This window comes from Polypterus senegalus, chromosome 2 (assembly GCF_016835505.1).
Source record: "Polypterus senegalus isolate Bchr_013 chromosome 2, ASM1683550v1, whole genome shotgun sequence".
Taxonomy (NCBI): domain Eukaryota; kingdom Metazoa; phylum Chordata; class Cladistia; order Polypteriformes; family Polypteridae; genus Polypterus; species Polypterus senegalus.
In genome coordinates, this window is record NC_053155.1 from 132989605 (window position 1) to 133013108 (window position 23504).

At 37.4% G+C, this 23504-nt stretch overlaps 1 protein-coding gene across 1 annotated transcript in view; it reads right to left on the reverse strand.

The window, feature by feature from the left end:
* Positions 1-12150, reverse strand: part of setdb2 (SET domain bifurcated histone lysine methyltransferase 2) — a 54382-nt gene extending 42232 nt beyond the window's left edge. The window contains exons 1-3 of the mRNA XM_039746270.1: positions 12027-12150; positions 5454-5709; positions 94-205 (exon numbers count right to left, since the gene is read on the reverse strand). Coding sequence (XP_039602204.1) covers positions 94-198 — 105 coding nt within the window. The 5' untranslated portion in view covers positions 199-205; positions 5454-5709; positions 12027-12150. The remainder of the gene's footprint in view (positions 1-93; positions 206-5453; positions 5710-12026) is intronic.
* Between the last annotated feature and the right edge of the window lie 11354 nt (positions 12151-23504).

A 23504-nucleotide genomic window follows, 5' to 3' on the forward strand; every position in this document is an offset into this window, starting at 1 on the left:
AAACATGGTCCATCACACTCTTAAACATCTATGTGACTCTACAGGAGCACACTACAAACAAATATTAATAGTTACAACAAATTGTGACCTTACTGTATCATGAGGTGATATGCTGAGCAGATTTGGGAGGTAGGAGTCATTTCCTAAAGCTTTCCAGTCATTGGTTTTTCTGGGTGATCTCTGCTTAACAGACATCATCAAGAAACTAAAAATAGGAAACATGTTCAAATTAAATAAAGTATTTTAAACAGAGAAACAGTAACAATAAATATAATGACCACTATGTTTACAATTCCATACTATACAGAAAAGCTAGTCTTAAATTGCTTCTGAAAAACAATTATATCAAATACTTTTTATATACGAATGCAAATAACAAAAACTCTTTCAATAATTTAATTGATTTAAAAAACAAAATTTCTTGCATTTAAAAAGGTTTAAAAACACAGTCAAAGAGTTCACACAAAGTCAAACCCAAGAAGTATATATTAAGACAAACTACTGGGGCTCCTTTATACCAACACCAATACATCTGCATAATGCCTCACTGGGACTGTGACAGCCAACTCAGAACTTTTTCTTTCTTTATAGTAACTCCAGGGTGTGTTCAGGCCAAAGTGTGTGTGTATATTTATTTATTTACCTATTTATGTACTTATTTGTTAATTTAAAAAGCTTCTGTACAAAGCCAAATTTCTCCCTGGGGACAAATAAAGTTCTAACTATCTATCTATCTACAGTATATAAGAATGCACTTCCCTACATACATGCAAGCTCTCAATTCTACAGACCACTGGCATGTTTAGAAAATCATGTACAATTCAGTCTGAGTCAACACAAATCACTCAGCACTCCTAACTGAGGGTGGAAGTATTGCATTTGTACAAATGTTAGCAACCACTTAGCAAACACGCCTGATTTAAAAAAACAAATTTGTCCAATTTGCTGTGAATAATTTCAATATGCAACTAAATATAAATTACACATAATTTCTAAACTGAAAATTCCAACCATATATTCATTCCTCTTTCTTTTCTCACAAACTGTTAACTAGTATGCAGAAAGTTAAAGTGAAACTAAACAAATAAGAACTTGACTGAAACTTAAGCCACTGCTTATTTGTCTTCAGTTTAATACTTCCTAATCCAAATTACTCACGTGTTTTTTTTAGAACATATCATTTAGTCCTACTGACATAAACAAGCACAGTAACACATTTCCTTTTTCTATTCACAAAGAATATTGCAAAAAACATTCATGTTATGCTCCAAGCAGTTTTGCAACAACAAAACCACAAAACTATTTGTGTATGATTGATTTATAACAAATAACTAAATCATTTATTATCATTCAAGATGTGGAACAAACTATGGATAAAAAGACAAGAATTCAAAAGGACAGATGACAAAAAACATATTTCAACAATAAATTCAGAATTAACAGATTGCAGACTTGTTTTTAAGTGTCCAATTTATGCAAGCTGGGCCTTGAATTAAGCAAATCTCAAATCTCTATACCAGGGGTGGCCAGCTCCAATCCTGGACAGCCACAGTGGCTGCAGGTTTTCATTCTAACCATTGTCTTAATTAGTCACTAGTTTTTGATACTAATTATTTTCATTTATTTGCTATTTAAGACTCAGACCCTTTAAATCAGGGCTAAACAACGTTGGTCCTGGAGGGCTGCAGTGGCTTCAGGTTTTTGTTCCAACCCAATTGCTTCATGAGAAATCATTCATTAGTGATGAAGCACTTATTGCTCAAGTGACATTATTCTGGTTCATTTGTGTTGCTTATTAAGATTTTTAACTATTGATTACTTATTATAGCCTTAACCCCCTGTTTTCATTGTTTTAAATGCTCCTTATTAGCAATAAGATGCATATAACAAAGGAACCAGCAGTTCTACATCTAGCTAGTCTCCATTTCCACCTATGTGTATCCATCATTCACTATTTGGTTTAATTACGTACTCAGAAGGAAACTGAAGAGAAAGTGAAGAACTGAAAATTACTCATCTGTTTTAGGCTTCAAATAACTTGGATGATATGGCAGTGGTCATCCCTAGACTTTTTCGTATATTTAGATATGAGGATGGATATTTGAGGATTAAACCGCACAAAAATGATTATTTTAATATTATGTACATTAAAGAGCCATCAACAACAAATCAAATCAATTATATATTGCACTATTATTATAAAAGTAAAATTGAATAAATCAGACTCTGCAGCTGCATGGAAAAAAGGTAAAGTACCACTTTCGGTTAGCGGAAAAAGCCCAAAAGTTGAAAGAAATCTATGTTTTGTACATAATACTTGTATGCAAAATTTGGCTGACCTTAGTGAAAGCGTACTCAAGTTATCGTGTTTACATACATACACACACACACACACACAGAGACACAAATATAATTCCAAAAATGGCATTTTTGGACTCAGGGAGGTCTAAAACATTGAGATTCATCAAAATCTTGAAATGGAATTTTTGGAGGATTCCAATACTTTCCCTATACTTTGTATATGAGAAAGTCAGGGAGGTCTAAAATGTCAAATCTTTGGACGATTACAATATTTTCCCTATACTTCGTATATGAGAAGGTAAAAAAAACTATGATATAAGAATGAACTGACATGGTAGAGTTAAAACATTAACAAGCCATGAAATTAAATAAGATCTGTTATGGTGAGGATTGGCTTCTAATTAAGCAATTGGGTTAGAACAAAAACCTGCAGCCACTGCTGCTCTCCAGGATCGGTGTTGCTCTATACCACTCTTTATTTTTCCTCAATGCATTGGACTAATTACAGCATTCACTGTATATTATTTACTAATAGTCATTACAAAAAAAAAACATAAATTAAGGCCTGGTTTTGATACCTGCCCCATTCATTATCTTTGTGGGCTTTTCATGTACTCAGACTCAGACCAGATTATGGATAAGACTTAGGTGTCAGCCTGCCTTGGATCAATACAACATCAAAAACAGTCCTTCAAAGAACTAAAATCAGAAAACTCTCTTAACTAAAGAGAATCAGTGGTTGCCTGCATCAATACTGTGCTGGAGCAACACTGCCTAATATTCTACTTCACATTGTAGAGATCTCTCAATTTAAAACAAGTACCAAATCTCTTGCTAAACATGCACATCCAAAAGCGTTAAATGACTCTCATATGATGAAATTTTTAAGAAGTTGAGAGGCAGATGTGTTAAATAAAACACTGGTCTATCTGCTGAACCCACAGTATGAGCAAAACCGCATTCAAGATCACTATGTGTTGATCACTAAAATGCTGCTGTATGTCTCCACTTCAACTTATTTTGTATACTAATGACTGCACAAATTAATAAATAATAGCACATTTATATAGTACCTTTCCTATGCTCAAAGTGCGTCACAGAAATTCAGTATGAACAACAAAGTATAGACATTAAAAAGTACAAATAATATCTACATAAAACATTAAATAAATGCTTTGAATCAGAGTAAATGAGTTTTAAGTTGTTTTTTGAATGAATCAATCAAGTCAGCTGATCTAATTAATTTAGGGAGGTCATTCAAAAGTCTGGGCACTGTAGAGCTGAAGGCCCTGTCATCCATACAGCGTAGGTCAGTTTGGTGTACAACGAGATTGCTATAATCAATGGGCCTTAGTGGGCAGACAGGCGCATAGTGATGGAGGGGGCTGTTGATATAATCCAGTGCAAGGTGGTTTAAAGCTAAACGTTAGTAAAAGAATTTTATATTCAATCCTGTAGCACACAGGGAGCCACTGAAGGTGAAGAATGGGTGTTATGTCCTCACTAAAAAGACACATTGTATGCTACCACCACGATAACTAGTAATCATTATCATTACTAGTAACACTGTTGTAGGGCAGCACAGTAGAACAAAGTTTAGCACTCCTACTTCACAGCTGCAGGGAAATGGATTACAGTATATTCCTGGCCTAACTTGTATCTATATGAAATCTGCCTTCTCAGTGTCATGAGGAAGTATGGAAGTATGTTTCCTACCATGTTCCAAAGTCATACAGGCTTTAAGGCCCTGTATGAGTCGGTGTCAGTGAGTGTGCACCACAAAAAGGCTCATGTCTCAGTCCAAGTTGGTTTCTGCATTGTGTCCAGGGCTGCCAAGATTGGCTCCTCTGAATTTCCGGGGCCTTATCATGGTAAAAGTTAGCTTCAGAAAAGAGACTCAATGGTTTAAAAATCACTGGGGAAAGTATTTCTTAATAATACATAACACATCTGTAATGTTGTACTAATAATAATTCCTTACATTTATATATCACTTCTCTCATTATACTGAAAGCACTCTCCATGCAGGGAGGACCCAGGACACTAACCCATGATGCAAGGCAGCAGCATTACTGATTCACCACCTGCGTGGATATATATCTCCTACTGGGGAGCCTTTGCAATACATTGAAGTATCTGTATATTGTCTTCTACAATGACTTTGATTAGTCAATTTCTGGACATTTTTTTCTTCAGATGGCCGAATATCATAACAGCATTCTAGGATGGACAATTTTAGTACTTGAACATTTGTTTGACAAATTAATATTCACTATCAAGATGTTTAAACAGTGAATTGTTACATGTTTGTAGGTCAAAGTATGTCATAATGTTACTCAGATATCCTTAACACTGAGACTGCATAACATACAAAGTCTAAAATCATCCTACATTATGTGGACTCAAACCTCCCCCTCAGTACTACAGAGCTGGAAAAACCTGTAGCATGCTTCAGTATCTTGTGTGTTTAACACTTCTGTCACAAAGCACATATATACAAAGCATGCCCCAATCAAATGATCTTTTTAAAATTACTTCCTTTACTGCAACATTAGGTGAGGACTGCTCAAATTCCTCATAAGAATGTCAAAAATAAAAGCAGGAATAGAAAACATATCAATATGCAAGTGAAGCAATAGGCAATATGTATAATGTTCACTTTTTACATTTTTATCATTCAAAAATCATTTCTGCAAAATTTTGGTCACATGGCACAATTTATGTAATTTCTTGTCATTTCTGAACTTGTGTTTAAATTATACTATAAAATAACAGCATTCATAAACCTGCTTAACCCACTGAGCACAAAGCCAAAACGGCTATAGTGCCAGTCCGTCACAGGACCTCCTTATGCAATCCCTCAGACTTACACTGATCCAATTTAGAACTGAAAGTTATTGGTCTCTTACGTTACGGGAGATGGACGTCTGAAGCGGAGCTCCGTTAGCAGTGGTTTTATTTTCTCTCTTATTTCTTATTATCCCAAGGTATCCTGCATTTACCCAACCCAAAGAGTTTCTACTACAGTATACTGTATAAACATGAGTAACAAGAAAGGGGGGCAGAAAGAAATGGAAAGGAAACTTAAAGCTACACCCAAGTCGAGACAGACATCAAGCCCAAGTGCAAGGTACGGCCTCTCAGAGACTGACCTGGAACAGGCAGGCAAAAGCACAGACTTCTCAGGACCCCGCTCCACTGCATCATCTCCAGTCGAGAGCGAAAATGGGAGTGAAGGTGCAAGTGATACAGTTCACGATAGCTCGCCGATTCCAGAAGATCACTTGAAAGTAGAAATGGCCTTGCAGTCCGTGCTTTCATCTACTCCTCACGAGCCGGAAGCAACAGCTATAACCGGGGTTTGTCAATTCACTTGCGGAGCACGAAAGCCGAAACGATTTGTCCGAACTGAAGGAAATGATCGCAATATTGGACATGGCCATGGCCATAAGTGAGCTTATGAAAGACATTCACAAAAATATGAAGAAAGAAATAAATGACTTGCTCTAGACAAACGAAAAGCTGCAAAATGAGACAAATGAGAAGCTGCGGCTGGAGCTGCGGCAGGATATAAAGACTTGGAAAAATGTATATATAATCGTTTTGATGCAACCTTTAAAGATATGCTGGGAACAATTTAGGAAAACATTCTGCATCTAAACTGAGAGGACTTGCCGTTCAGCTGGAAGACGTTAAGCAGACATTCACGATTCGAATTGAAACAGCGGAACATTCAGCATCTACCTCTGATGGAAAAGCTACAGCTACGAATTCCAAATGCAAAAAACTCGGAGACAGACTTGCAGCTATAGAACATGGATACAGAAAGAATAATATTAAAAATGAAGGTCTACCTGAGAATCGTGAAAGTCCAAACCCACTGAAATTTGTAGCTGAACTATTCTCAAAAATAATTGGAGAGGACTTTAAACCAGATACCGAGATAGCGGCAGCTTATCGCACACGTGGATCAAATACCTCTAAAACTAGGACTCTAATTGTCCGCTTCGAGAGATTACAATTTAAGCTTAATGTAATGGAACTTCTTAGAAAGAAACAAGATATTATATTTGAAAATAACCACATTTGTATTTTCCCTGATTTCTCACCCTCAACAGCTGCTAAACATGCAGCTTTTTACAACATTAAACAGAGGTTATGGAAATCCAATATCTTGTATCCTGCCAAACTGAAAGTGGATATTCAAGACAAATATTACATCTTCTCAAGCAAGGAGGAAGCAGAGAAGGAATTAAAAAAGCTGATCCCAAAACTTTTTTGAAATACAATAACGAGTCACATCCTGTCATGGCAAGAAGATATTACCTGCTGTCTGATCCGCCTGCAACGGTACGGGTACCATAATTATACATCATTTTCTCTTCTCGAACACTTGTTGTTGATTACATTTATAGGCATACATGTGGAAGAAATTAAAGTATTTTTTTTACTATTCTAAAGGAGACTGTTTAACATCATACCTTTGGTTTATTGTTATTGTTATTATTGCATTTGGGTTTACTATGCTTATCCAAGACCACTTTTAAACACCATTCCCTAGGTTTACTGTCTTAATATTTTAAGACTGTTGAAGATTATAATTTATGCTTATAGTATTTAGACTTTATCGGCAACATATATCTCTACTTTTTAATCCTCAAACGCTGCTGCTGGGGGGCTTGTTTTGTTTTGGACGTGCTCTTTCTCTATGTCAGAGTTATGTCAGAGGACTGGGACCTTGTGAAGTGGAGTCCAGCCTCACATGGGGAGGCAAAATGGGGGGGTGGGGGGATAAGGGGGGAGAGAAAGAGAGCAAGCTATATCTAATCTATCCTTTTAATCCTAATACTGTAATTATAACTACCAATGTAACAATAGGCTGCATGGCAATAACTCGTGGGAAAATTGGAAATTAAGGTTAAAGCTGTCTCACTTCCAGTTAAGACTATAAAATGACATCAAAAATTCAGAATCAATGTCTCCATTAGCTAGAATGTTAAAGGCCTGAATCATGAATTAAAGAGAAAGAAAGTATTCTCTCACCTAACAGGTTTAAACACTAAAACTTTATTTTTACAGGAGACCCACTTACTAAGCAAGGATCAGTTCCGGCTACAAAAAGACTAGACTGGCCAAATATTCAATTACAGCTTTACAAAGAAAACTAGAGGTGTGGGAATTCTCTTAAATAGAACAGTCTAATTTGTGGTATCAGATGTAGTATATGATCCTGAACGGAGATATGTAATTGCCATGTGCAATTTATTTAACTGTAAAGTGATTTTGATAAATGTTTATGCACCCAATGTTGATGATATGGAATTCATGCAAAATGTATTTGCATCCATTTCCAATGTGAACACTCATAAAATTATAATGGCTGGGGACTTTAATTGTGTTTTAAATCCACTCTTAGATAGATCTCCTGTCACAGGGGGATGACATCTAACACTCCAATGACAATTACACAGTTTTTAACTGACCACAACCTATCAGATCCCTGGAGGTTTCTAAACTCAAACTCAACAACATATTCCTTCTATTCACCAGTGCGTCATTGCTACTCTAGAATTCATTATTTCTTTACAGATAATAATTTCTTGCTTACGATTAAATGTTGCAAGTACGACGCTGTTGTTATTTCCAACCATACCCCTCTGATCTTGGAGCTAAAATCATTATGCCCCACACACTCATTTCGCAGATGGTGTCTTAACCCACTTCTATTAGCAGACAAGAACTGTACAGAATTTATATCCAGACAAATCAGTTTGTTCCTAGAGACAAATACATCCTCAGAGGTCTCTGCAGGAACACTCTGGGAAACTCTAAAGGCCTTCTTAGGAGGACAGATTATTTCATATCTTTCCCACAGAAAGAAGTTTGCAATGCAATCCCAGCAATCACCAACACGAACAGAGATAAAATCATTAACCATAAAAATATAATGCATACATTTATAGACTACTATAAATCCTTATATTTTACTGAGTTTAAAGAAGACAACACACAATGCATTTCTGGATACATTACAGATACCACAAATAGATACTTTTAGTGCAGAGGAACTGGATAAACCTCTGGCGCTATCAGAAATACTAGATGCTATAAAGTCACTTCAAAGCGGGAAAGCAGCAGGCCCTGATAGCTACCCTGTAGAATTTTATAAGAAATTCTCCACTCAGCTAGCTCCCCTCTTATTAGCAACATTTAAAGAAGCTACAGACAATCAAATTCTACCTCAAACTTTTCGCCAAGCATTAATCACTGTATTTCCTGAACAAAATAAGGACTTATTACAATGTGCATCATACAGACCAATTTCACTTCTGAATAATGATGTTAAGATACTCTCCAAAATCCTAGCTAGAAAGATGGAGAAAGTGCTGCCTTCAGTAATATCACAAGATCAAATTGGATTTATTAAAGGCCAACACTTACTGTAGCTTCCAATCTTCGACACCTGTTTAATGTAATATATTCACCAGCAAAGTCAAACACCCCAGAGATATTATTATTGCTGGATGCAGAAAAAGCATTTAATATGATTGAATGGAACTACCTTTTCACTACATTAGAGAAATTTGGGTTTGGCCCGAACATTTGTGCATGGATCAAACTACTGTATACCAATCCAGAAGCTTCAGTTTGTATTAACAACATTTGTTCAGACTACTTTAAACTAGAATGTGGTACCAGACAAGGATGCCCCTTGTCACCACTGCTATTTGCAATTACCATTGAACCACTGACAGTTCACTGTCAAAATGCTTACCAGATAAAAGGGATTATCAGAGAAGGACTTGAACAGAAAATTTCTCTATATGCAGGTGATATGGTACTGTATATGTCAGACCCACAAAATACTGTCTGTGCCTGCAGTCTTAACAGCACTTACAGAATTTCAAAAGATCTCTGGTCTCAGAATTAAATTTGAATAAAAGTGTGCTCTTTCCAGTGAATTCTCAAGCATACAATATTAGATTGGACACCTTCCCTTTTATCATTGCAGATCAGTTTAAATACCTAGGGGTAAACATCACAAGTAAACATAAAGCTCTTTATCAACAAAATTTTGCCGTATGTTTGGAAAAAATTAAGCAAGACTTGCATAGATGGTCAACCCTTTATCTCACTCTAGCTGGAAGAATTAACGTTGTTAAGATGAATATCCTTCCTAAGCTTCTTTTTTATTTCAAAACATTCCAATATACATCAATAAATCATTTTTAAGCAATTAGATTCAACAATAACCTCATTTATTTGGAACTCAAAACATCCACGTATCCAAAGAGCGACCCTACAAAGACCTAAGGCAGAAGGTGGCATGGCTCTACCTAACTTTCAGTTTTATTACTGGGCAGCAAACATACAAGCTATAAAAACCTGGACACAAATAGATGAACATACACAGGCTTGGTCCACAATAGAAATAAAATCCTGCAGTACTTCTTTATATTCCCTGCTTTGTGCCCCAATAAATGCAAGTTATCGCCAATATACTAATAACCCAATTGTGCTTCACTCACTCAGAATATGGAACCAATGTAGAAAGCATTTTAAGATGGAGAATCTTTTATCTGTGGCACCTCTGCATGAGAACCACCTTTTTCAACCCTCGCAAACATATGCAGTTTTTAATATCTGGAAAACATTTGGGATTAAATTGCTTAGAGATCTTTATATAGACAACATCTTTGCATCCTATGAACAATTACATTCCAAATTTAACTTTCCAGCAACACATTTCTTTCACTATCTTCAAATTAGAAACTTTGTTAAACAGAACTTGCCCGATTTCCCTCATCTCCCACATTCCTCTATGCTGGAAAAAATATTGCTCAGCTTCGAGGACTCATGCAGCATTTCTGCAATATATAAAACTCTTTTAAAGTCCCTCCCTTTCAAAGATCCAACAGGATAATGGGAACAGGATCTCTCACTCAACATATCAGAAAAGGAGTGGAAGGTAGCAATGCAGAGAATTCACTATAGCTTCATATGCGCAAAGCATACAATTATTGAACTCAAAATTATATATCGAGCACATCTGTCTCGTTTAAAACTGTCCAAAATATTTTCAAGGCAAGATCCAACCTGCGAACGCTGCTATCAAGTCCCAGCCTCACTGGGTCACATGTTTTGAGCATGCACCAAATTAACACGATTCTGGACAAAATTTTTAATTGCCTTTCAGACAGCCTTGGTGTCACAATTTCTCCTAATCCATTAACAGCTGTGTTTGGTGTTCTTCCAGATGGGCTTAAAGTGAAAAAGGACAAACAATCTGTGATTGCCTTCACTACACTACTGGCAAGCAGACGTATTTTGCTAAACTGGAAGAATCCTAACTCTCCTCTTTTAAGTCAGTGAGTAACTGATGTTTTATACTATTTGAAATTGGAAAAAATCTAATTCTCAGTTAGAGGATCTGTGCAGAACATTTTCAAAACCTGGCAGGATCTAATCAATAATATTTTAGGATAAGCTCTTAAAGCACGGAGGAGGTAACTCTCTTCCCATTTCTTTTTCTTCTCCATTTATATTTATCCACCTATTAAACTCATCAATTCATGTATTTTTACAAGCTTTTAAGTTTTACTCCATTGACCATGCTCTCTTTCTCAGTGGTGGGAGTTAATTTGTTTTCAATCCTATTTTTTGTAAAAATGGATCTATTTGTATGGAATGATTACAGTAAAATCAATAACATTAAAAAAAGAATTGCTAGTTATCCTTCAAGCAGATCTTTTGGGAAGTGGGTGGAAACCCCATGCAGACAAGAGGAGAAACTGGAAACTCCAAATTGCATGATTCAATTTAGGGTCCGTCACAGCGCTAAACAATGCACCACTGTGCTGCCCTAACTCATACCCAGGACCTTACTCTTTAAAGTGAGCAACACTTTGAGAGGAACGAGGTTTATACTAAGCAGCGACAGCTTCAGTACAAGATAAAAGCGAAAATCAAGATATTTCATGGTAAAAAGACTGGCATGATTTCTACAGGCTTTTAAATTCTATTATAAAGTAATCACTGACATATGACATAACTGCAAAAGCCACTATAAAATTAAAAAATTAACTTATGTACCACTGAACATCGTGTCTAATTTCAACAAATCAACAATGCTTTCCTGTTATACAAACATCCATTTTTCAAATGTAACGTAGCAAGATGGTTATTTATAGTAAGAGCAAAACATACGTCCTGTTACCTCAAAAAGCAGTTTATTATTAATACTCCTGATAATTCATTATGATTCTTTTCACTTATAATAAGCACGTTAGTCTACGTGTGCCTCAACTGCTGCTGCCTGCTTCTCGCTTTCTTTGACGTGCTCTTTACTCCATTCATTACTCTTTATCAGAAAAGAAAACAAAAGAAAATACTCTACAACTTTTATGCCAGGCAATTTGCAATCAATCGTCTGTCTGAAAAACGATCACTGCGCGGACAGCTTACAAATGTCACTCTGTCACAGTACAAATAATTTCCGCTGTTAATTTCACGTCTCATTAAAAGAACGAGTACCGAATGCAAACACGTCTGCCCACCAGAACACGTGGATTGCTTTGTTTTTGGCAGATCACTTATTGTTTAGGTTTATTTTGGTTTTGTTTTCCTGATTCTAACATTATTCCGTTGTCTTTCAGACCCCAATAAAAAAACTGCCCAAAAAATATGCCAGGAAACAAAGTTCATGTGACTTTAGAATAACAAACCTGACAGATGTAATATTACTGAACGACGCTCGTTTGTTGTCTCCAATTTCGGCTTTGTAGGAGTGTTGTTAAATTAATAAAAGAACACAACTGTAGTGAACAAGGAACATTTAAAAAAACGCGGTTTGGCACTTAAAAGTTTCCGTAGTGCCACTCGTGACGTCATTATTTTGTAACGCCGAGTCGTCCTCGGTGTTGCCTGATAAAAAATGACAATAGTACTTCAGTGGATGTAAATAGCAAAACCTAACATTATACAAAATTCAAATGATGGGGCTCAGTATAACATTTTTATGGATACAAGCTCATATTGGTATTAAAGGTAATGAAATAACAGATCAAATTGCAAAAGAATCTGCAAAATACGAACCAATACAGTTTGATGTTGGTCCGAGTAAATCTAAAGTGAGAGGTACTGTTAAGCAAATGAGGAAGGAAAGGTGGCAAAAACAATTGGCGGAAGAAAGGAAGGGACGATGGTATTACAGAGTGGAAGAAATAAAATGTACAGGGTGGAACAGAAATGATGAACGATAGATAACACTACTTAGATTTGGACACCCTGCTCTAAACCCTTTATAGGATACGGAAACACCGACTTATGTGAATATTGTGGAAAGATAGGAACAATAGAATGTGTGATATTACAATGTCGGAGGTATAACAAGGACAGGAATTTTTAAGTAGAAAACTTCAGGGAACTGGAAGTGAATCCTTTTTTGCAAGTTATTTTGCAGAAGAAGTCGGGATTTAGGCTGTCGGTGTGTATTACAAGTTTTGAAGGATACCAAGTTCATTGAGAGGATATAGTAATGAGAACATGCTGATCCATGCGAGGTGCACCAAACTGTTGTTTTCCAACTGCCAGTAAAACAAGAAGTAGCAACATCGGTATTGTTTCGATCACAGGTTCTTGAGGATGCATATTTTATGTGTCTTTTTAGTAATAACGATAAATCATGTTGTAAGTAAAAACAGAGTTCGATGTGAAGTCTGAAGGTAATCATATCAAAACTCTTTTGACGTAGTGAATATATAGTATTTGTTAAGCGCGCATAAAACAGTCAGTGCATTTGGAGCAGTCAAAGGAAAATTATACAATAAGATGTTTTAAAATCAAATAATCGATTTATAGGCTTTGATATCTAGGGTATGAGAATGTTTTGTTACGGTTTACTACATCTGGAGGCTCATGTGTAACATTTTCCTATCCTCGCAGACGTGCATAAGCACTTTATTGCTCAAATTGCCCCTCTCTTGTGGTGTACTCACAATCACCTATTATATACAAAATATCTGTAATTTACAAAACTTAATTGCAATCCTATCAATTAGGCCAGGCCAACACAGACCCTGAAGTCTGCTTCCCACACTGCTGTTTGGTAAAATGAAGGAATCACAGATTGATTCGGGTCACCTCACAACAATGTTAGTCAGTTGCATTTGAGCATCACATATTAGTTGTATATTACTTGGATGAAAGTGTTTTCAGTTTACAAAAGCAAATTCATTCAGTGATGGTGACTGTTATCACAACATGTGTGACGAAATGTGCCAGTTACATTAGGAAAAATCAAAAATGTCTACAAACTGCCTTTTGATCTCACCTTGCTTTCACTGACCATACGGAAATTAGATGTATCTGGGTGGCATCTTATTTATACCATACTAAATAGATTGCATGACATGGCTCAGGGATGAGTGCAAGTTCATGCTGAAAGGTGCCCATCACCATATACCCTATGGTTGTTTAAACCTGTAATAACAGTGTGTGGGTGGTTTCAGTGTTATGGTCTTTGAAATGTAGACTTCAATTTAGTACACAACTCCCAAGTTGTCAGCTCGAGTAAGTCTATATCAGCTTATAATCTGTTAATCATATTGAACCAAAAAATCATGACGATCTCAGCCTGCCATTAGGGATATCCTCCAAAAGAGCTAACATTGCCATTGCCAGTTTTGTTATACAGCACACATATTTTATAGACAAAATGGGCAGGCCGCACACTAAGGTCATTACCATTAATAGTATGTATTAGACATTATTACCAAAATTGAAGACACCTTTATCGAGAGAACATGCCAATTAAATAATGTAATTAGTTCAAGTACATCAAAATGTGACATGGAAATACACAACAAAATGAGATTTACAATCACAGTGGATGTAATTTGGCTTTTTTAATATTGATGAACAGTAAAATCCAGTTTAATGTGAAAGTGAAAACAGATCTTTGAAACATGATCTAAATTAATAACAAATGTAAAGTTCAAAATAATTTATCACTGTATTATCGAGGGATAGGTGAGACTCGCCAAATTTGTTACGTTACTAGATTGGTGTACTGTTGCATTTTAACATTAACATACACACACAAAGATCCTATTCACATAAATACATTTGAATAATGGCTAATTGCCAGTCACTTGTGACTGTTTGTGTTGGCTCCTTAATCTATTATTGCTTCGGGGAGTCTGTTGAGTCTGGAACTGCCCATAACATACCCAAGGATGATCCACAACAAGTGAGAATGCACATAGTCAGTAAGGGGTTGGTGCACAGTGTCTAATGCTTTTATTTAAAAATAAACCATAGTGTTTGTAAAGTGTAGCACAGAAGTCTTTAAATAATAAATAATCTTTAAAATGACATGCAAATTGGAGATTAAAATCAACAAATTGATCCAGTAAAATTGAGGTTAAAATACATGTAGAATCTTTTTTTAAAACAATCGCAAGCCCGCCGACAGGTGCAGTCAACCATTAATCCCTGGTTCAGGTTCCCACCACCAGTTCCTCACAATCTGTAGAACTTCACTCCAAACCCCATTTACATCTCCTCAGCCAGTCATTCAATGTCTAAATGGAGATGCTGTACAACGGGGCCGCTCCTACTCCCCTGTGTTGCTTAATAGAAACGCCCCTTGTTCAGCCCCACTGTCAAGCACAGGCCTTGCCACCCACTTCCTTGGGTACAGGCTTCTCATTATTCTGCCTCTTTCTTACACCCTTACCCTCCATTCCTTCTCTTCCCTTTCTTTTTTTTCTCTTTTCTTGTCTCCCTCCTCTGCCATTCAGGCTACTGTTTTAGCCCTGTTTGGGCGCAGGTGCTATCCTCCACCTGCCCTGAGGTGTGACCGACCCCCTCGCACCCCAATTAACCTCAGAGCAGCGATTGTGCGATCACACACACCTGCACCTACTTAGAGCCTGCACACTCTGGGACTCACAATTATTTATTAAAATCACACATTGCCACAGACTTCTTGTGCTTATAAGTGATGTCTATAATGCCCATCACTCCTTAGTACTCCACACAGGGACTCAGTATCTCCAATATGGCTTATACACCTATTGGTTATATGCCACTTACAAACTAAATGGTGTCTTACTTCTATTGCACTTGTTCTTCCTATACTGAGATGTGACCTCTCAGTCTTGATATAACCCTGCTGGGATGAGCAAAGGGCACTCTCCCCTACACCAGGTACCCTAATGTTTACCTTATAACTTCAGTCAATCTATATATAAAGATAAAAGTATTGAAACGTGAAGGCAATGTTGCATTTATTAAAGTATAATAATTCCAATAGAAGTTCTTCTACAACTCTATGATGGGCAGTGCGATTTTGTACGTTGTAATGTTCTGGGCTGGTAACATCACTTCAGGAGAAGCCCACCAAATCAACAAGCTAATTAGAAGGGCAAGCTCATTTATACACGCTCTGGATCCCTTTGAGGTTGTAATGAAGGAGTGAGTTAAAGTAAAAGTGAGTGCCTTTATGAACAATACTGCACATCCTCTCTCTGACACACTAACAGATAGTATATTTAGCCAAAAATTATTCAGCAGAAGTGTGTCAAGAAATGTTACTGGGGCTCCTTTATAGCAACAGCAATATGCCTGTATAATGCCTGACTGGGACTGGGGCTGTCAAATTTATAACTTTTCTTTCTTTTTAATTTTCTTGTTTTCTAGTCATTCCAATGTGTGTTCAGGCCAAAGTGTGTGTTAATATTTTTTAATTATTTAATTTACTTACTTACTTATCTATCTGTCTGTCTGTCTGTCTGCCTGCGTGCCTGCCTGTCTGCCTGTCTATCTATCTATCTATCTATCTATCTGTATCTATATCTATATAAAGTCAGCGTCGGAATTTATAGTCATTCCTGATTATATAAAGTCAACATCGGAGAATATAAACTCACTCCTGAATATATAAAGTCAAAGTCAAAATATTTTGATTGAAACGACTCTGAACTTAACTAAGTTAACAGAAACGTATTCAGAAAAATAAATTAAAAAAACACTGTTTGGTTAATGTTTTGAAAATGATGCATGTGTCCTGCCCAGGATTGGTTCCTGCCTTGTGCCCAGTGTTGGCTGGGATTGGCTCCAGCAGACCCCCGTGACCCTGTGGTCGGATTCAACGGGTTGGGAAATGGATGGATATTCCAGCACTTACTTTATATATTCCGATGCTGACTTTATATATTCAAGTTTTAACTTTAAATATTCCAACGCCGTCTTTATATACTCTGGTTTTGACTTTATATATTTGGGAATGACTTTATATATTCAAGTTTTGACTTTATATATTCCAGCGCTGACTTTATATATTTCGACGCTGACTTTATATATTCAAGTTTTAACTTTAAATATTCCAACGCCGTCTTTATATACTCTGGTTTTGACTTTATTTATTCCGACAGTGACTTTATATAATCAAGTTTTGACTTTATATATTCGGGAATGACTTTATATATACAAGTTTTGACTTTATATAGTTAAATTTAGTCATCATTGCATAACTTTTTCTTTACCATAGAAATTTAAAGACTAAATTCAACTTCCATTCCTACCAAAGATATTTCTGGCGACTAAATAGAACCTACTTATATCCAAATTCGAGCTATTGAGCTGTAAGCCTGCCTGCCTGAAAAAGTCACCCTCGCTTTGATCTTACTTTTTTACCGTTCATTTAATCATGGCTAGTGGCGGAAAAATTATAAAATGGAAGGAGGATTACACTGAGTATGGCTTTACCAAAACAATTATTGATGGCGAATAAAGTATCGATTATTCATAAAGCTTCAATTGGTGATCTGTTTTCTGTGTTAACCTCATATTTTTCATACTTCTTCTCAAACCAAGGGGGTGTGAGGGTAAAATGAATCGGGAAGCGCTGATCAATGTAATCGGTGTACCAGGAAATCTTGCATTGACAGAAGTTCCCCTTTGCTTGGAATGCAAAGTGTGATTAAATGCATTATTTTTTAACATGTTATGGAGCACATGCATCAAAGCTTCTCAGCTGTGCTTGTGCTAAGAAAAGGAAACATTTTAAAAATAACGTAACACGATTGTCAATGTAACCTTTTGTAAGTAGTGCCTGGAGGATTCAGTGTGGAGAAACTCTAGAGACAGCGTGTGTATTAACTTGTGGATTTTTCTGTGAGTATTTGGTGGCAGCGTCACAAAGTCGCTTCCGTAAGACGGCGTTAGCCGCGGAGCTCAGCTCAGTGCGAAATAAGGTGAATGGGAGGGCAGATGATGACGTGAGTCCCCCACCCGCCTTAACTGTCAATCCCCCACAAACACAGTCTCTCGGAATTTGCATAAGCACAGCTTTTCACCTGCAATTTTAACTTAGTTACAAAGTGATCAAAACTCTCGTTTATATCTTGCGTCCTCTCATTAAACTTGTATCCCGCATTACCCGTGGGCATGACAAACGCCAGCGGCAGCCTGTTTATGAACTTAGTTTAAACTTTAGGTTTACACCGTGCTTTGTTTCCGAAGTAGCAGCACTCATGAATATGGTTGTATATGTCACTCGCTCGCTTCTTATTGTTTCGATGCCTTCTCAATTATATAATGCATGTTTTCTTAAGCGCTTTTTGGAGCTCTTCCTTGTTTTCTACGTACTGCGTTGATAGTCAGTTCACGTGATTACGTGGGAGGTGTGATGATGTCACACGAAACTCCGCCCCCCATGGCTTTCGAGCTCAACTCCATTACAGTATATGGAGAAAAATAGCTTCCAGTTATGACCATTACGCGTAGAATTTCGAAATGAAACCTGCCAACTTTTGTAAGGAAGCTGTAAGGAATGAGCCTGCCAAATTTCAGCCTTCCACCCACATGGGAAGTTGGAGAATTAGTGATGAGTCAGTCAGTCAGTGAGGGCTTTGCCTTTTATTAGTATATATATTATCTGTCTTTGTCTCGTTTTGTGACAATGTATATATATATGTATATGTATATGTGTATATATATGTATATATTTGTATATGTGTATATATATATGTATATATATATATATATATATATATATATATATATATATGCCAGCAACACTCATGACAATGACAACACAATTACTTTGACAATCATGTTACGTTATTATTAAAATGTTTCCTTTTCTTTTTCATTACTTCTTTAACACACTACTTCTCCGCTGCGAAGCGCGGGTATTTTGCTAGTATGTATATATATATCATCCTAGAAAGCATACTGAAAATCATCCATCCATCCATTATCCAATCTGCTATATCCTAACTACAGGGTCACGGGGGTCTGCTGGAGCCAATTCCAGCCAACACAGCAGTCCCAAAAATGGATGCTGGCCTGGGTGGTTTTTTGATTCAGCAAATGGAGTGATGCATAAGTTACATTTTTCAGTATCCAGATAAAATTCTCTCTCTCTCTTTCTGATGTGACTGTATTGCTTCCTATGTTGTCACTGCTGGTACCACAGATGGGCCTTTATTTATGTCTAAAGTACATACAAGGATACAGACTACATGATATTACACACATATGATTGCCTAGCTATCCTAGTGAAGGATGGCTCTACTGATCCTTTATGTACAGTATGTGTACATTGTCTTACTGTCTTGTTTCATTTATAAAACTTGTCTGACCACTTTAGACTAAAAGTATAAATTCCCTGGATTTACAAAAGGGATGCATTAAAGTTATAAATTACTGGCACAATACAGAAAGAATGTGCAAATGTATTTAAGTCATAAATTGTTCGTGTACAACAGAGGATGCTTTCAATGTAAAGGGCCTCTGTGCATTAGTTAGTAAATTGCCTAAAGAGTCCCATAAATTCCTTTGTAAATTAGGCCCTTTATAGTTCATTCTGGTATATTTGACCAAAATGAAAAAACTTAATATAAGCATTTGGCAATTTCAAAAAATGACAATTGTATTCTCCAGGACAATCACAAAAGTGTTCACCTCCTTTAATATAACACCCCTAAATCATTAGTGGTACAGTCAGCTAGTTTTAGAAAGTCACATAATTAATTCAATGGACACTACCTCTCTGTGTGATGATTGTAGTACAAGTGCAGTATATCTAGAAGGTGCATCTTGTGGTCAATTAGTATGGTGGCCTAACCTTCTCAATGAAGACAAAAGAACACTCCAAGGAAGTCTGTAAAAAGGTATCTGAAAAGCCCAAGTCAGAGGATGGAGACAAGAAAATATCCAATTCACTGAATATTCATTGGAGTCCAGATAAGTCAATCATCAGGAAATGGAAAGAGTATGGCACAGCTGTAAATTTGTCCAAAAGAGCTGAGTGATCATGGAAGAACAAGACTGGTGATGGAAACCAGCAAGAGACTTTTGATAACTCTGAAGGATTTACAAGCTGTAGTGGCTGAGATCTAAGATATTGTGCAGATAGCAACTGTTGTCCGATCTCAGATTTATGGAAAAGTGGCAAAGAGAAAGCCACCAGTTAGAAAAATGCACATAACATGTCAGCTAGAGTTCACCAGAAGACACATGGAAGACTCTGAAGTCAGCTGCAATAGGGTTATTTGGTCTGATGAGACCAAAATTTACCTTTTTGCTCGAACACTGCATATTATCAAAAACACACCATCCAACGTAGTAGTGGCAGCTTCATGCTATGTGGATAGTTCTCTGCAGCAGGTCCTGGAAGTCTTTTGTAGGTAGACAGCAAAATTATTGAAGAAAAATTAATAGATATCCTGAAGGAAACTCTAGTACAGTCTGCAAGAAACCTGCACTTTTAGAGAAGATTTGTTTTTTAACAAGGCAATGACCTGAAGCACAAAGCCAAAGTTAAACAGGAATAGCTTCCAAAAAATGTTAATGTCCTGGGGTCAGATTGATAAAACTTAATGACTATTAAACTTTAAGTACTCTTCTTCAAAAGTCAGGATTTATAAAAGAAAACTTGTTGGAAGAACATGCTCATATTTACAGCAACTCTGACCTGTGCATATGCAACATTTCAGAGAAATTGTGAAAAAACAATACCCTTGATTAAAGTAGGGAGATGCAGCCAAACTAGTTAAATAACTACTTACACATATAATAATTCATATCACCAAGTCATTATTATAATGTGCACTGATGTGACAAACATATTAAACCTCAAAAGTGATGAATATGATGTATAGACTCTATTATAGTTCCCCTTTAAGAGCGCCAGTGCTGTGTATTTGCAAAGAACCTTTCAGTTTGCCAGTTTCTATCTGCTACTTGTTATCACTTTTCAGGGAACTAGCCAAAAGGTCAGGAATATCTCAGCCAAGCTTTTGATGAGATGCTAATTTCTTGGGTAAATTTCTGGAGGTTTCACTCCCTCTCCCCAAAGAAATCTTACTATGGTGCATTGTTTGGCAATGGTGCAATTCCGCAGTAGATGTTTATTTGACCTTAACTTCAGTTAGACTAACAGCAAAGCGCTGCCTTATGTATGTTCATACTACTGCGGCAGATGGCCAGGGTCCCTACCTGGCCTGGACACCTCCATAATGGAAGGACCAGGGGATAGAAAAGAACAGTCATAGGCCATTACCTCTCCCGGAACACTATATGGCAGCTCCCCTGGGCTAATGCAACATCATAGATTTCCTCAGGGCTTCATGGGAAGTTGAGTCCTGCTATTCAGCCCTGCTGGGTTACATTGGTGCTGCCAGGGGGTGCTTCAGGGGCTGCAGTGCCCTACTTCGTTGGACTACCATCTCACCCGGAAGTGCTTCCAGACCATGCTCATGGGCCTTCTTGTGCAGGATAAAAGCAACTCGCCACCTTCATTTCATTGAGCCAAAGTCGGGAGGAAGGAGAACGAAGCTTGCTGGAGGAAGGAGAAGGCAGCAGAGAGAAAAGGAAGACAGAGATAGAAGGAAAGTGCTGTGCTTCTTGTTACTGTGTTTATTCCTGGGCTTCTGTACTGTGCTTTGGTGTTGGAAATGCATAGGAAAGAGTGTAATAAAGGTGTGTGTGTTGTGCCAGACCTGTGCCCATGTCTGTCTGTGTCAGGTTTGGGGAGCTGGAGCGCCTCATTCAGGCCACACTACCCACAAGCCTTTTGCGAACGTGTTGTATTGTTTTAACTTCTATCTATTGTGGTTACTGTGTGCTTTTAAAATCGCCTTTACTTTTTGATTGACCTTTCTGTCTTCACTGATAGCATTTCTTTAGAATACTCTGTGCCTAGGGGATGACAGGATTTCAAACAGCAAAAGTCAAGCCTATAATTTACTAGACATTGCTTAACTAAATGACAGAACATATAAAAAAAAAGATAATTTCAGCCTTATAGCTGTTGTAAAACTGAAAATACACCAGAGTCCTACACTTGCTGTTGTTTCACTGCCAAAGGGAATTGCTGTAACAGATAATACATCCAAAAGTGCTGCATCACAGTCTGCCTAGGCAGACTGACAAATATAAGTGAGTGCAGAAGCAGATAACAGCCACACCCTGCATGGCCACAGAGCAGAAATTTTAGGGGATGCTGCAGACATTAACATTAGGCATACTGATTAACAATTTGGGATGGGTAAACAGGCCAACTTACAGCTTCAGTAGAGCTAGTCAGTCCTCAGCCTGAATGCTGCTTAAAAATTCATAGGATAATTACATCAAACGTTACCATTCATTTTGTAATTGACGAAGCTCAATTCCTGGTTCTTTCAGCATGAAAAGAGAATGTTGGCTGATTTCAGTTAAACTGGTGATGGTCAAAATTGGGCAGAGGTGCTTCTAGATTTTATCATAGAAACATAGTGTCTGAGGATGAACCCTTGGTCGTAAGATTTGAAATTGTGGACACCCCTCGGCACCATATACTATATATATTACAGATCCCAGATGTACCAGGAAAGGAAGTGGTTGAATTTTTATCTGCAAACATATGTTGTAGTCTTGAGGTGAATACACAAAACACAGAGCATGCAGGCAGACTTCCTTACATGTGCCAGTTTGTTTTGCATCTTTCACTTGAATGGCTGAAAGTGCAATTATCTAAAGTTATAAAGGTGCCATTAGTGAACTCCAGGAATGCACACCATAGCCCTTTCTATAAAGCAAAATTTATTTCAAAAGAGTGTTGAGGAACTGCCCCCCTTTGTTAATCTTCATGGATAACCCACCCCAGTCACATTAACACCATGTCACATCTAAGTAAATATCTGTTGTCACTCACATGCGAGTTGGAGGAAGTTGTATGGAGCATGTGAGGGTAATTCCACGCCAGGCCAGGGGGTGGCAGGGTGCACTAAACCTTCTTCTGTTGTCTCTGCAGACCAGACGTCACTTCCGGTTCTGGCACCTAGGAGAACATTACTTCTGGTTCCAGCGCCTGAAAGAACGTCACCTCTGGTTCTGGTGCCTGAAAGAACACCACTTCTGGTTCCAGTGCCTAGGAGAATGTCACTTCTGGTTCCGACTCCTGAAAGAATGTCACTTCCAGTTATGACGTCAAAAAGAAGATCACTTCCAGTTTCTGTATATCACTTCTGGTCTTGCCATTTAAAGCCGCCATTTGTACAACCAGCCATCAGTTCTTATTTGGACACCATTGAAGATATATCAGTCTTATTTTCAAAACCCATTGCAGCAAGGGATAATACACGGGTGGCTGCCCCAAACCTTTTTGAGTGTGTCGAGTCTGATCATTTCACACTGTTTAAACATTAAAATAACTGTGGTGATAATGGTATACTTTTCTGTTAGACTAGTGATGCATTTATTACTATGTTTGTATTACGCTTGAAAATATAGCAAATAGTTGTTAAAGGCTAAGATGTTTTAAGATATGGTTAAACAAAGGGCATGCACTAGCCATGAGCTGGGCTCATGGGCAGCTGTCTGGTCTCTCAACCACAGCTTATCTGCAAAGGGTCACATGCTGGAAACCTTGTCTTGTTGCTGCCAGTGCTGAACAGCTACTGAAGAAGTGGACATGAAAAAAATGCAAGAAAACTAAAGCTGGGAATGAATTGATACAGGCACAAAGCGAAGGACGTTGAGAGAGAGCTACAAAGGGTTGGCAAGTGCGTGTAACACAGACCATTGGAAGAAGGGAGGCAGACAGCTATAAGCAAGATGTAACTGTTTTACTGCAAGGGCTGGCCACCTCAGAGGACAGAGACTGAAACTTCCTATTGCCTACTAACATTTGCTACTTGGAACTCAGGTCA